The sequence below is a fragment of the Hyla sarda genome, chromosome 3 (assembly GCF_029499605.1).
Source record: "Hyla sarda isolate aHylSar1 chromosome 3, aHylSar1.hap1, whole genome shotgun sequence".
NCBI lineage: Eukaryota > Metazoa > Chordata > Amphibia > Anura > Hylidae > Hyla > Hyla sarda.
The window spans coordinates 178,544,642-178,559,690 of record NC_079191.1 but is presented as its reverse complement, the minus strand read 5'-3'; the positions used below and the strand labels follow the sequence as shown (position 1 = coordinate 178,559,690).

The following is a 15,049-nucleotide window of genomic DNA, read 5'->3' as shown; positions in this document are numbered from 1 at the left end:
ATAAGGGGTAAAAGGAGAAAGAGACCACCAAAATTTGTTAGGCAATTTCTCCCGAGTACGGAAATACCTCATACGTGGCCCTTAACTGTTGCCTTAAAATACAACAGGGCTCCGACGTAAGAGAGCGCCATGCGTATTTGAGGCCTAAATTAAGGATTTGCATAGGGACGGACATAGGGGTAATCTATGCCTGTGATTCCCAAACAGGGTGCCTTTAGCTGTTGCAAAACTCTCAGCATGCCTGGACAGTCTGGAGGCTCCGTTTTGGAAAGTGCCATACCAGATGTTTTTAATTTTTATTGGGGAGAAGGCGGGTTGACTGTGTAGGGGTGTGTGTATATGTATATGTAGTGTTTTACTCTTTATTTTGTGTAGTGTAGTGTTTTCAGGGCACATTCACACGGGCGGGGGCTCACAGCGAATTTCCTGCTGGGAGTTTGAGCTGTTGCAAAAAATTTGCTGCATCTCAAACTTGCAGTGATGAACTCGCTGTAAACCCGCCCGTGTGAATGTACCCTGTACATTCACATGGGGGGGAACAAACCTCTAGCTGTTGCAAAACTACAACTCTCAGCATGCAGTGACAGCAGAAGGGCATGCTGTGACTTGTAGTTATGCAACAGCTGGAGGAATACTACTACAACTTTCAGCATGCCCTTTGGCTGTCAGTGCATGCTGGGGGTATAGAACAGCTGGAGGCACACTGGTTGCAAAACAGAGTTTGTTACTTAACTCCATGTTTCCCAACCCGTGTGCCTCCAGCTGTTGCAAAACTACAACTCTCAGCATGCCCAGACAGCCGAAGGGCATGCTGGGAGTTGTAGTTTTGTGACAACTGGAGGAGAACAGTTTGGAGACCACTGTGTGGTGGTGTCCAAACTGTAGCCCTCCAGATGTTGCAAAACTTCAACTCCAAGCATGCTCAGACTGCCCAGGCATGCTGGGAGTTCTAGTTCTGTAACATCAGGCCCTTCAGATGTTGCCGAACTACAACTTCCAGCATGCCTGGACTGTCTGGGCATGCTGAGAGTTGTAGTTTTGCAACATCTGGAAGAGCACAGATTGGAGACCACTACACAGTGGTCTCCAGACTGAGGCCCTCCAGATGTTGCAAAACTACAACTCCCAGCATGCCTGGACAGCCAAAGGCTGTAGTTCTGAAACACCTAGAAGCAGCAGTGATGCAGACGCTGACTCCTCCGTTTGCCTGCCGCCGGTCCTCAGTTATGTCTCCCCCGCAACATTGGCCCCCCGCAGCTCTCGGGGTCATCTTCCCCCGCTCTGCCCAATCTTCTAGGGGCGGGCAGAGCCGGGGATCTGAACTTTCACCCCCCCCCAGTCAGCTGAGACACTGGTTTGTCCACGAGCAAAAAAGAAAAAGAAGAAACACTAGAGAATATCAGCACACCAAAATAATATTACAATGTAACATGATATTTTATTGGATCAATTCATACAAAAAACATGCCTGATACAAGACTACAAACATGATAAAGGAAACATAAAATCAATTAAAATGCAGACTAACATGTCTGCCCACAGCACAACCCTAGGTGGGGGCCATGAACCCCCTTACCTAGCAGGCACCCGTCCTATATTGTACTATCGTGGATCACTCCAGATAAAGTGCTTGTGTAACTATACAAATATGCATCACAGAAAATCAATGAAAAACATGTATCACGCTACACACAATAGCTGTATAATATACTTTCAAGCTAAACTTGTATCAAGCATCCCAGACTGGAGGATAAAGGTGGATAATGCCACTTGAATGAAAGAAAGGACGGGGCCACAAGAACCCTGCGCGTTCCGTCGCCCCACCAGCGACTTCCTCAGGGGTGAGGATGTCGCTGGTGGGGCGACTGAACGCGTGGGGTTCTTGTGGCCCCGTCCTTTCTATTCATTCAAGTGGCATTATCCACCTTTATCCTCCAGTCTGGGATGCTTGATACAAGTTTAGCTTGCAAGTATACTATACAGCTATTGTGTGTAGCGTGATACATGTTTTTCATTGATTTTCTGTGATGCATATTTGTATAGTTACACAAGCACTTTATCTGGAGTGATCCACGATAGTACAATATAGGACGGGTGCCTGCTAGGTGAGGGGGTTCATGGCCCCCACCTAGGGTTGTGTTGTGGGCAGACTTGTTAGTCTGCATTTTAATTGATTTTATGTTTCCTTTATCATGTTTGTAGTCTTGTATCAGGCATGTTTTTTGTATGAATTGATCCAATAAAATATCATGTTACATTGTAATATTTTGGTGTGCTGATATTCTCTAATGTTTCTTCTTTTTCTTTTTTGCTCATGTTTAGTGTTAGTGAAACATTGATTAGCACCCATATGTACCTATGTAGATTGAGCCCTCCTCATGTGTAAATTGTTTATGTAACTGGTTTGTCCACAGCAATCACAGTGATCGCTGACCAAGACCATTCACAGATGGTCCTGGGGTGTGTTGCAAAACTTGTCTCCCGCCGGTAACAGCGGGACTTCTGCCTGTTAACCTAGGGCTGGGCGGTATGACCAAATATGTGTATCGCGGTATTTTTGTAACTTTCGGCGGTTCCACGGTATATAACGGTATTTCCTCCTCCCCCCTCAAATTAATTATCAGCCCAGCGCTGCCCCCATCGACGTAAATACTCACCCGCTAGCGCTGCCCTCCTTGTGCTATTTGTTGCGGACGCCGACGCTGACACAAGGTTAACAAAATAAACTAACGCATGTTCAGCCGTCAGCCTATCACCGGCCGCAGCGATGTTCCGCCTCGGCCGCTGATGGGCTGAGCCCCAGCATGCATGCTGAGAGTTGTAGTTTTGCAACATCAGGAGGTCCACAGGTTGAAGACCACTGGTATAGAGTGTCAGCGCTGGCGGCCGCAACAAACAGGAGGATGGGGATGGGGACAGCACTGGGCTGATAATTAATTGGGGGGGGGGGGGGGGGGCAGAACAGCGCTTGCGGGCAACATATGATTAGTTCCCTGATGTGGGGACAGCGAAGCTGGGCTAATTAATTCATTCCCGAGGGGGAGGGGCCAAACCGGTATTGAGGTATGGGTTAAAATTCATATCGTGCAGCACAAAAATGTCGGTATTCGGTATGAACCAGTATACTGCCCAGACCTATGTTAACCTGTGCGATGCCGCGCATCACCAGGTTAACTGACTGACTTCTATAAATGTCGGGATGCGCAGACTAGCTGCATAACCTGACGTTTATACAAGTCATTCTGCGGGGAGGGGTTAAACAAGAATTTAGTGTCTAAAGTGGGGAATTCAGGGAGCCAGGCAGAGAGGCCCCTCGGCGTGCACAATCACAGAGGGTGTGCAAGTGGTTGTAAAAGAGCAATACTTGTCCCCTACCAAGCATGGGATGTGTCATGAGGGATAAAAGTAAGGATCCCATTCAGTAGGCGAGAGGGTGCAGGCATAAGAAGTGACAAAGTGTCTGGTCTGCAAGTAAGCAAAGAGAGGAATGGTTAAAGGATCAACCTTGTCATATAATGTTTGGAGAGGTAGCAGAGATTTCGATGAGAGGTCTAGTAAGTACAATGGTGTACAAATGCCCTTTGCATGCCAATGTCTAAAGACCGGATCAGGACAGCCATGTTAGAAATGAAATCGGGGTTGTTCACCAGGGTGACTAACAAAGATCTGCATGGGTCCAGTCATATCAAATATATTTACATTACAGAAAATTGTGGTATTCTGTTGTTACCTGAACTTTTTCTGCTGCTTCCCGCAGAGCCACAGAGTCCACTCTCAACTGTGCAAGTTCAGCCTGTTCTTCTTCACACTTCTGCTTAATAATCTAACAGTGAAAAAGAATCATGAGACTACTAGTAGTATTATAGAGAGATATAAAGTAATTCAGCAAGTGACAAATTCTTTAAAATTCTGATAGATTCATTTTTCAATGATCTTAGACACATATGGGGGAGATTCATCAAAACATGTCCAGACCAAAAGTTGCTGAGTTGCCCATAGCAACCAATCAGATCACTTCTTTCATGTTTGAAAAGGCCTGTGAATAATGAAAGAAGCGATCTGATTGGTTGCTATGGGCAACTCAGCTACTTTTCCTCTGAACAGATTTTGATGAATCTCCCCCATAGAATATTGTTGACATCTAGTCTGTCCTTTTTTATTTCCTTTGTATTTGTATCTTAGGATAAATATAGGTGTGTCCCAGACATGTTTACATTTACTTACTGTGGATTTACACTCATGACTGCTGGAAGTTTTTTCCAAGCATCTACTACTTTTTCAATTAATTATTTTCTCACATTATTTTCGATCTTCCCCAAACTAACTTAATATTGTATAGACTGAAAGAAATGAATGGGCGGCGGTCACGAATATAATCCAACACACCTTTATTCCTTTGGAGCAGCGGGTTACAAGCAAAGCAAGCGACAATTGTTTCGCACTCAATGCGCTTCTTCCTGGACTGAGCCAGGAAACAATTGTCACTTGCTTTTCATGCTGAAACGCTTTGCTTGTAACTCACTGCTCTGAAGGAATAAAGGCATGTTGGATTATATCTGGGTGTGCTGCCCATTCATTTCATTTCAGTGTATGGATTATTGGACTGAGGTTAATTAGGGCTGTGCACCATCTGGACACGCCGGGAGGAAAAGGTGACTGTGAATGGGAACCTGTTTGCAGAATCCAGAAAATAAAGGGGTTGTGTGTGTCAGTAGCAGTGCCAGCTTTTTATCTAAAGTGGATATTAACCTAATATTGTGTCTTTTAGATCTCATGTTTAGTTTTTTTTTATTAAAAAACACTTATTCCAACGAGCTGACAGGTGAGGAGAACCGCATTCTGACACAGTCCTCCCAACTTTATGAGATGCCACACAGAGCAGAAACTTTAAACTCTGTCTGCTCTGTGTGTGTGTGTGTGTGTGTGTGTGTGGGGGGGGTTAGGGGAACAGATGCAGTAGCTTTAATTCATGCTCACCGCACCCTATCCTCCTTCTGCAAATCAGGCTTGCTTAACAGCCTGAGTGCAGCGGGAAGCCTTAAATTCTTACCTTAATCTTCTCCTGCCCATGGCTTACGTGCGAGTCTTTTGTCTCTAAGAAATAAAAAAAATTAAAAAATCACAAGACATTAATGAAGACATTTGGCACACATTGTAAAAAAAATATATTCAGATTACATGTGATTGTCACTGGTCCCCTCATGTTGTAGTGTTGGCCTTTTGAGCTTTTGAAATGGTGTGTCTATATAGGTTATTCCTCAAATGAATAATATTCGATGATTAATTAGGGTGTGCCGTGACGTAGCACCTTTAGCTTGTTTGTTCTTTCGATAAAAAGTAAAAATAAAAAAATTATATAATTGTATATATATTTACAGTTTTCAAATTGTTACTGTTATTTATAAAAATATCGGTGGGGGTCCAAGTACTGATCACCCAACTGATGGACTAAACAAACGGGGAAATCTGTTCTGCTTAGTTAATGTTTCTCTCTGATGAAGACAGGCTCTATAGATAGTCTTCAGTGTGTGAAAAGACAGTGAGGAGAAACAGTGCTAAGTTTATAGTGCTTTTTTCTATTTGCTTTAGGGATCATGGAGGTCTCAGCATAAGGTACCAACAATTGCAGGTCAGCAAAAAGTGGGGACAACGTGGAAGATCACTGCAGGATAAGACTATACAGGGTATGTCTGTAGTGTGTAACTATTCAGAAATGTAGTTCTGCACTAAAGTACATAGAACAGTAGTGAATTTTTAACCAAGTCCAACTGAACCGTTGCTTTATTTAGTAGAGTCACTGACAAAACCCAAACGTACAAAATGTACCCCCCAAATTTTACAAAATTATACTGTTTTCTCAATAAGCGTATCCTAATATTTAGAGATGAGCGAACTTACAGTAAATTCGATTCGACACGAACTTCTTGGCTCGGCAGTTGATGACTTTTCCTGCATAAATGAGTTCAGCTTTCAGGTGCTCCGATGGGCTGGAAAAGGTGGATACAGTCCTAGGAATGTATCCACCTTTTCCAGCCCACCGGAGCACCTGAAGGCTGAACTAATTTACGCAGGATAAGTCATCAACTGCCGAGCCGAGAAGTTCGTGATGAATCGAATTTACTGTAAGTTCGCTCATCTCTACTAATATTATAATCACTTATATTTATCATCATTACATTTACATCAAATTTTATTCGATTCCAACAACTCCTTCACAGAGGAAAAATGTCATTTCATTTAACCCCTTAAGGACTCAGCCCATTTTGGCCTTAAGGACTCAGACAATTTAATTTTTACGTTTTCATTTTTTCCTCCTCGCCTTCTAAAAATCATAACTCTTTTATATTTTCATCGCCAGACTAGTATGAGGGCTTGTTTTTTGCGTGACCAGTTGTCCTTTGTAATGACATAACTCATTATATCATAAAATGTATGGCCCAACCAAAAAACACAATTTTTGTGGGGAAATTATAAAGAAAAACGCAATTTTGCTAATTTTGGAAGGTTTCGTTTTCACGCCGTACAATTTACGGTAAAAATGACGTGTGTTCTTTATTCTGAGGGTCAATACGATTAAAATGATACCCATTATTACATACTTTTCTATTATTGTTGTGCTTGAAAAAAAAAATCAAACTTTTTAACCAAATTAGTACGTTTATAATCCCTTTATTTTGATGACCTATAACTTTTTTTTTTTCTCCGTATAAGTGGCGGTATGAGGGCTAATTTTCTGCGCCATGATCTGTACTTTTTTTTATACCACATTTGCATATAAAAACTTTTAATAAATTTTTAATAATTTTTTTTTTTAATAAAATGTATTAAAAAAGTAGCAATTTTGGACATTTTTTTTTTTTTTTTACGTTCACGCTGTTCACCGTACGGGACCATTAACATTTTATTTTAATAGATCGGACATTTACGCATGTGGCGATACCAAATATGTCTATAAAAATTTTTACGCTTTTTGGGGGTAAAATAGGAAAAAACTGACGTTTTACTTTTTTATTGGGGGAGGGGATTTTTCACTTTTTTTTTTACTTTTACATTTTTTTTTTTTTTTTTTTTTTAACACTTGAATAGTCCCCATAGGGGACTATTCATAGCAATACCATGATTGCTAATACTGATCTGTTCTATGTATAGGACATAGAACAGATCAGTGTTATCGGCTATCTTCTGTTCTGGTCTGCTCGATCTCAGACCAGAGCAGAAGACGCCGGGAGCCAGAAGGTGAGGGGGACCTCCGTGCAGCGTTCTGAATGATCGGATCCCCGCAGCAGCGCTGTGGGCAATCCGATCATTCATTGAAATCGCGCATTGCCGCAGATGCCGGGATCTGTATTGATCCCGAAACCTGAGGGGTTAATGGCGGACGCCCGCGAGATCGCGGGCGTGGGCCATTGCCGGCGGGTCCCTGGCTGCGATCAGCAGCCGGGATCAGCCGCGCATGACACGGGCATCGCTCCAATGCCCGCGGTTATGCACAGGACGTAAATGTATGTCCTGGTGCGTTAAGTACCACCGCATCAGGACGTACATTTACGTCCTGCGTCCTTAAGGGGTTAAAGGAATGGAATTTTAGACTAAATATGGAATGTGACATTCTCTTTATGGAAAAATAAGGAGATTTTTTATGCTTACTGTAAAATCTCTTTCTCGAAGGATCCATTGGGGGACACAGACCATGGGTGTATGCTGCTGTCTCTAGGAGGTTCGACACTATGGCAACAAGAGAAGTCGGCTCCTCCCAGCAGGGTATACCCGCCCACAGGCACCTGAGGTAATCAGTTTTAGTCCCAGAGCAATAGGAGAAGACCGACAGGTCAAGAGAAAACCACAAACTGTCCGAGCAATCAGAAGAAAAGGCAACTGAACACACCCTCGGACAGAAAACTGAAATAGGAACACCAGAAAAAAGGGTGGGAGCTGTGTCCCCCAATGGATCCTTCGAGAAAGAGATTTTACGGTAAGCATTAAAAAAAAATCTCCTTTTCTCTATCGGCTCCATTGGGGGACACAGACCATGGGACGTACCAAAGCCATCCCTTGGGTGGGTAAGGAATCAGACAGGTGGACAGTTGGACCACCGCTGTCTGCAACATCTTACGGCCCAGAGTAGCATCAACAGATGCGAAGGCATGAATCTGGTAGCACCTTGAGAAAGTGTACAAAGACGACCACGCGGACGCCTTACAGAACTGCAAGGCCGGAGCCACGTAGCGGAGGGCCCAGGATGCCCCGAAAAACCGGTGGAATGAGCCAAACCCCTGAAGGGTGGGATCTTCCCCTTGCAGCGGTAAGCTCCCAAAAATAGAAGACCGGATCCACCGAAAAATGGTGGTCGTAGAAACAGGTTGTCCTATACAACGACCTTACGGAAAATCAAAAAAGGGGGTCACACTGCCGAAAGGAAAGAGTGACTGAGAGATAAGTCCGAACAGCCTTCACCACAACCAGGTTGTGGAACAAACGCTTCCAGGAATGAGAAGGGGCTGGACAAAAGGATGGTAGGACGATGTTCTCATTGCGATGAAAAAGTCAAAAAAGCATCTCAGGTAAGAAGGACTGACCTGCACGGAAAACAACTTGTCCTGATATACCACCAGGAAGGGAGAACGACAGGAGAGAGCTACCAGCTCTGACACCCTCCTAACAGAGGTAAGAGCAATAAGGAATGCCACCTTCCGGGGAAGGAGGCGAAAAAAAATGTCCCCGAGAGGGTCAAAAGGGGGCGTCCTGCAGAGCACCTAAGACCAATTGTAAGTCCCAAGGGAAAAAAGGAGATTTTTTTGTACTCACCGTAAAATCTCTCTCGTAGCCTTCATTGGGGACACCGAACTGATGGGTATACGCTCCTGCCACTAGGAGGCGCTGACACTAGGAAAAAAGAAAGTCGGCTCCTCCCTGGCAGGATATACCCGCCCACATGCAGTGAAACAACCAGTTTTGTCACAAAGCAGTAGGAGAAGCCACAAGAAAACCCGTCCGAAGGACCCTAGAAAGGAATCCCGGAGAACCCAAGAAACACACAAAGAAGAAGAAATGGGTGGGTGCGGTGTCCCCCAATGAAGGCTACGAGAAAGAGATTTTACAGTGAGTACAAAAAAAATCTCCTTTTCTCTGTCGCTCTTCATTGGGGGACACCGAACTGATGGGATGTTCCAAAGCAGTCCCCTAGGGTGGGAAAAAACAACCACCAGCGAAAGGAGACAGTCCCAAGAGTGAACTCACATGTCCGAAGGCCGGCGGACAGGCCCCCTGGACAAAGGCACACTGGGCCCAGAAAAGGAGGACCCGGAAGACTTCACAACCAAGGAGATGGCCCAGAACCCAAGGAAGGTCCGTTCTCTGTAGAGACCCAAGCTCGTGGATCAAAAAGAGAGAAAGAAGCCATCAGAAAGCTCAAGGCATGGGAAAGCTGCCCAAAAGGAAGGCAACGCAGCGGCGCAGGACAGGGCCCCATAAGGGAACCATGGACCGAGGAGACCTGAGCAGCCTTGAGAAACATCCCGTCAGAACGGGAATGAAGGGAGAGCCGAGGAGAACAGAGCTTGGACTCCCAGGGTCTGGGCATAGGAAAGATCCCACCAGAAGACTGCGGAATCAATGCAGTATCCCTGATCCTGAAAAAGGTAAGAAGGACACACTCCTTCCGGGGAGAGTTCTAAGCTGTGATAGAGAACAGAAACATACGAGCCGAGGCAGAAGAGATCACAGTGGAACGTACTTCAGCCAAAAAACAAAATAGGCCCTCCCAAAGGAGGGAAAAACGAGGGAGGTCGAGAAGTCAACTAAAGTACAGACCGAAGCCAAACACCCTGATTCCCGCACCCCTTGCACTAGGCACCGAAGGAGCAGGGAATGCAATGACTGGGTGGGCGAAGCCCCCAGGCTCCAGTGGCAAGCCACCCCCTGCATCCCAAGAGGTATCGGACCCCCGTACACTGAAGCTGGGCAACAAAGACGAGGCAAGTTGAGAGCCATTCCAGACAGTGACCAGAGGTATCTGAGTCACCCCGGACAGAGACCCCAGAAAGGAACCCGTAAAAACAGAGAGGGGCTGAACCAACAAGTGCCCCGGCAGGCCCCATGTCAGAACAGAGGTGCACAGTCTCTCTGGAACTGCGGGAACGAATCACTGGAACCCCGGGGCGACCCCACCGAGTCAAGGGAAGGAGGGCTCTGCTCCGACAAGCGGGCCTAGCATAAGCAGGAACCCAGACATGGGGAGTCCACGGAACCAGTGGCGTACCAGGACTGCAGACACTAAAGAACCGCAGACCTCCAAGGACGCAGCAAAAAGGGGAGGAGCGCCCCAGCAGACTAACCGTGCAACCCAAGAAGGGAGAACAGAGCGAAGCTGCAAGGAAGAAAAGGGCCTGAGAACCCACCTGCACACACTCCGCGGAACTGCACATGGAAGAGAGACACCAGACTACAGCTGCTGAAGCAGCCGAAAGGGGAAGGTGACCAGGTAGATTAGGATCCCAGGCAGACACAGTCCGGCCCCATGACAAGGAGACCGTGGTCACGTCGGGACCCGCACAGGAAACACACAGTCGAGAGATATGCCAGCCTATAGACAGAGTAACAGGCAAGCAGGGAGGAACCTGGCCAAGCAGAAAACCCTGTATGAAGTGCATTGGATAAGGCACATGAGGCAACTCGGAGAGTCACATGTGAATCACCATGGCAGTGGTGGACTACCGTCCACGGGGAGACAATGCATGGTAGAGGACCCGAAAAGGAAGGTGGGGAGGCCAAGAAACACTGCCCCCTGGGGAGAGAGAGGGAACCAGAGAGACCGTGGAAGCATCCCTGATACCCTGTAAAGTGTCCGTGAAATACGCTGGGACAGTTCCGGTATACCACGCACAACAGTGGGGAACTCCAGCCGCAAACAACGTCCGCCATGTGACAGCCGGCAGAAGAAGATATGCAAACAACTGTCTGGCTTACCGTATGGGTCCCTAGAGGCCAGCGAGAGAGTCCAACGGAAAACTTGTACAGTAGTGAGGTACCGTGGGTCCGGTACGCAGCGACACCCGCCAAGTAATGTGTAACAAGTGGTGCCAGCAACCCTGCAGACCACAACCTGGCGTACAGGTATAGGACCAAGGAGACTAGTCACTACATGGGCCCCTCGCTCAGATACGAGGCACCCGAACACCAGCCACAGAAACATCAGTCGGTGGACATAAGACCGTCAGTGGAGGAAAAACATACCGACCTTGTCCGGCTTAGTGATATGGGTCCATAGTAGACAATGGAACACACCGACGGACGCTTCACACAGTGGTGAGGGACCGAAAACACAGAAGCAGATACATCCGCTGTTTGATGTAGGACAGGCGGTGTAGCTAACCACACCAACCATTGTCTGGCCAACTGTTATCCAAAGTAGACAACGATGCAGCCCATCGGCACCTCACCAGGAGTGAGGCACCAGGACGCAAGCCGCACATTCATCAGCCGCCAGAAGTATGACTGACGGAGTAGGCCACCAAGCAGACTACGGTCTGGCTCACTGTCATGGATCCGCAGAAGACAACTATGCGTACCATCAGCACCTTGCTCAGTAATGAGGAACCAGAAAACCAGCCGCAGATACTTCAGCCATTTGATGTATTACAGGCGGTGAAGGCAACTAAGCAGACCACTGTCTGGCTTACAGGCATGGACGCACAGAAGACAGCTGTGCATCCCAATGGAATGTGCATCCCATCAGTACCTTGCCTAGTAGAGAGGGACTGGAACTCAAGCTGCAGACACATCAGCCGTTTGATGTATGACAGACGGTGTAGGCACCAAGCAGATCACTACAGGCATGGATCCACAAAAGACAACTATTCATAACATCGGCAACTCGCTCAGTAGTGAGGGACCGGAAGTCCAGACGCCGATATATCAGCCATGAATTGTATGACAGGTGATGTAGGAAACCCTGCAGACTACTGTCCGGCTTACTTGTAAGGGTCCCGAAGACACATCAGTCAGTTCTCACTACACCGCACCAGCAGTGGGGCATCGGAACTGCAGCCACAAACGCAACCGCCGTGAGTCGTGTGAAAAACACCGGGACAGATCTCCAGACACCGCACCCAGCAGTGGGGTATCGGAACTGCAGTCACAGACACCTGAGCCGTGTGACAAGCGGCAGAGGAAACCATGCAGACCACTGTCAGGCTTACTGGTACGGATCCTAAAGGCATATCGGTCAGTTCTCCATATACCGCACCAAGCAGTGGGGTATCGGAACTGTAGCCACAGATACCTGAGGCGTGAGACGTGTGAAAAAGGGCAGAGGAAACCATGCAGACCACTGTCTGGCTTACTGGTAAGGGTCCAGAGCAGACAGCGAGACATTCCATCGGACACCTCGTAAGTAGGGAGGTACCGGAACTCCGATGCAGATACATCGGTGGAGTGATCTGTGACAGGTGGTGGACATGTGCTAAGGGAAACCATGCAGACCACCGTCTGACTGACTGGTATGAATCCCTAAGAGGGAACGGTGCCTTTGGACACCTCGCACCAGCAGAGGACACCACCTCATGTAGCCCCCAGAGCAGCGGCGGCGGAGTGGCGCTCTGGCCTGTCAGGTCACCACACTGTGCAGGGCATAAGTAGGCGAGCGAGCCGGGAGGGGAGGTTCCCGCTGGGCCGCGGCTTAGTGAGTCCGACGTGGCCGCTCTGCTGCCCCGCGCGTGGAGAAGGGGCGGAGCTAAACTCCGCTGAAGAAGAAAAAGGAAATGGCCGTGGCCTAGTGAGGCCGAAAGGGCTGCTCTGCCAGAGCGTCGGCGAAGCAGCTCCGCTGAGATATGGCTGCGGGAGGTGCCCGCCGGTCATTAGAAGGGACCGTGGGAACCCACAGGAGAGAACTGAAATGACCTCACTGTGAGCATGGTCATACATGTGGATCGCGCGCTGGGACGGGGGAGAAGAAGGGCGGAGCCTGTACCGCCATCACCCCCTCACCCAGCGTGCCGCTGACCCCTTAATGCCCAAAAGGTGCAGAGGCCACCGTAAGATAGGGTGCCGGCCGGTATTAAACAGAATAGCCGGCGAGGAGGCTCACCCCAGGTCCGGCACATGTCCTGGATCGCGCGCTGGGACGGGGGAGAAGAAGGGCGAAGCCTGTGCCGCTATTACCCCCTCACCCAGCGTGCCGCTGACCCCTTAGTGCCTTGTGAAAGGTGCGCAGGGGAGAAAAAAGTGGGGATAGAGCCGCTGCAAGGGCAGTCAGCCGTCCCAGTGCACAAATTCACAGCCCCCCAGAGTGCCCATATAAACCCCAATAAAGGACAGAGTCCCTTAGTAGAGGAGGGGGAGAGGATGGGGGGGGGGGGGGAATACCTACTTACCTGAAGACACCAGTTTTTTATACTCACCTATCACCTCAGGCGTCTTCAACCAGCTTATGGCTACGCTGCATCATACAAGGCTACAGATAGCGGTGCGAGCAGGGGCAGTGGGGGACCCGGACCCAGGGTGTAAACTCCAAGCGCTGGCCGTTGGCGGGAAGGGGTTGGCGGAGCATACTCTATGACCCGTGTCCCTTAGCCGCATATGGGGAAACAGGCAGCGCCATGCTCCTCAACAGAAATAAGAGCGGCAGGTATGGTGGTAAACCTTTGCAGAGGAAGGCTTGTGAGCCCTCAGCATGGTGTGAACCACTTGGGAAGAGAAACCGCGGGTCCTCAGAACCGCTGTCTCAAATGCCACGCCGTCAAAAGCAGAGATGGTAAATAGGGGTGGCACAGGAGACCTGATAAAGGAGGTCTGGACGATAGGGAAGGTGCAGAGGTAAGTAGTACAGGAGCCTGACCACGACGACGTACCACGCCCGCCGGGGCCAGTCTGGGCCACGAGAATGGCGGGAACGCCCTCTGCTGTGAGTTTCCTCAGGACCCCGAAAAGAGAGAAAGGGGAGGAAACAGATAAGGTAGGGCAAAGCCCGACCAATAAACAGATAAGGTAGGGCAAAGCCCGACCAAGAAAGAGGAACGCTTGGTTGTGGCGGGACATGCAGAGGTCCACGCCAGGAGTGCCCCAGAGGTTGCAGATCACTGCAAACACCTCCGTATGTAGGGACCACTCGCCTTGGACGGCTGAGAAAGACCACATCCCAGAAACGCCCGGAATGAAAAGCGCTGAGATGGACGGAAACCCGAGTTCCGCCCAGAAGGGAATTTCCCAAGAAGCAAGCAAAGAAAGGATTGCCCTAGGCCCCAACATGTTGAAGGGGAAAAGGGCTTCTCGAGGGACCAAGGCCCCAGACCGGCCGGTCCTTGAAAAAACCTCCCCAGCCTGACAGACTGGCAGGGAGGGGTAGGAAGGAGCGCCCCCGAAAAAGCAGGGGGGGAAAACGAAGCCACCATAGAAGGGACAGACAAGACTGTCGACTGACAATGGAGACCTGTCCCATCGAAAGAGAATCACCAATTGAGGAGGTCGGTGATGAAACTGGGCAAATGGCACGGCCTTCACGGCCGCCACTAACCGACCCAGGACATCCACGCAAAAGCGAATGGAAACTGAAGCAGGGTGCCGAAGTCATCGGACTCTTGATAAGAGAGTAAGCCGATTGGTCGGCAGAGTTGAAAGCGGGCAGAGGCCGCGTTGAACTGGAGCCCCAGGAAAGCGGTTGGACGTGTCCCGAATGACCATCCAACCAAAGAGAGACAAGGTCTGGAGGTTGAGACCAAGACTCTCCAGGATCTGGGCCCTGGCTGGAACTCTGATCAGAAGGTCGTCCAAGTAAGGAATCACGGAAACAACTGTTGTCCGTAAAAGGGGCTATTACAGGCGCCAGGACTTTGTTAAAGGTCCGCGGAGAAGTGGCCAGACCGAAATGGAGAGCCACAATAGAAAATGACTGTCCGGAACTGCAAAGCAGAGGTACCGCTGATGACTGGAACAAGGAGATGTGGAGGCAAGCATCCTTGATGTCCACCGAGGAACGAAAATTCCCCATGAACCAGGGATGCCAGCACCGAACGGAGAGACTCCATTCGGGATGGGAAGCAGAAGATGCTGGCTG

General features: G+C 48.7%; 1 protein-coding gene across 3 annotated transcripts in view; it reads right to left on the bottom strand.

The window, feature by feature from the left end:
* Positions 1 to 15,049, bottom strand: part of CCDC150 (coiled-coil domain containing 150) — a 133,651-nt gene that overhangs the window by 78,959 nt on the left and 39,643 nt on the right. For all 3 annotated transcript variants that reach the window (XM_056565628.1, XM_056565627.1, XM_056565629.1), the window contains 2 exons: positions 5,051 to 5,094; positions 3,731 to 3,823 (listed from right to left, as the gene is read on the bottom strand). In XM_056565628.1, the coding sequence (XP_056421603.1) occupies positions 3,731 to 3,823; positions 5,051 to 5,094 (137 nt within the window). The remainder of the gene's footprint in view (positions 1 to 3,730; positions 3,824 to 5,050; positions 5,095 to 15,049) is intronic.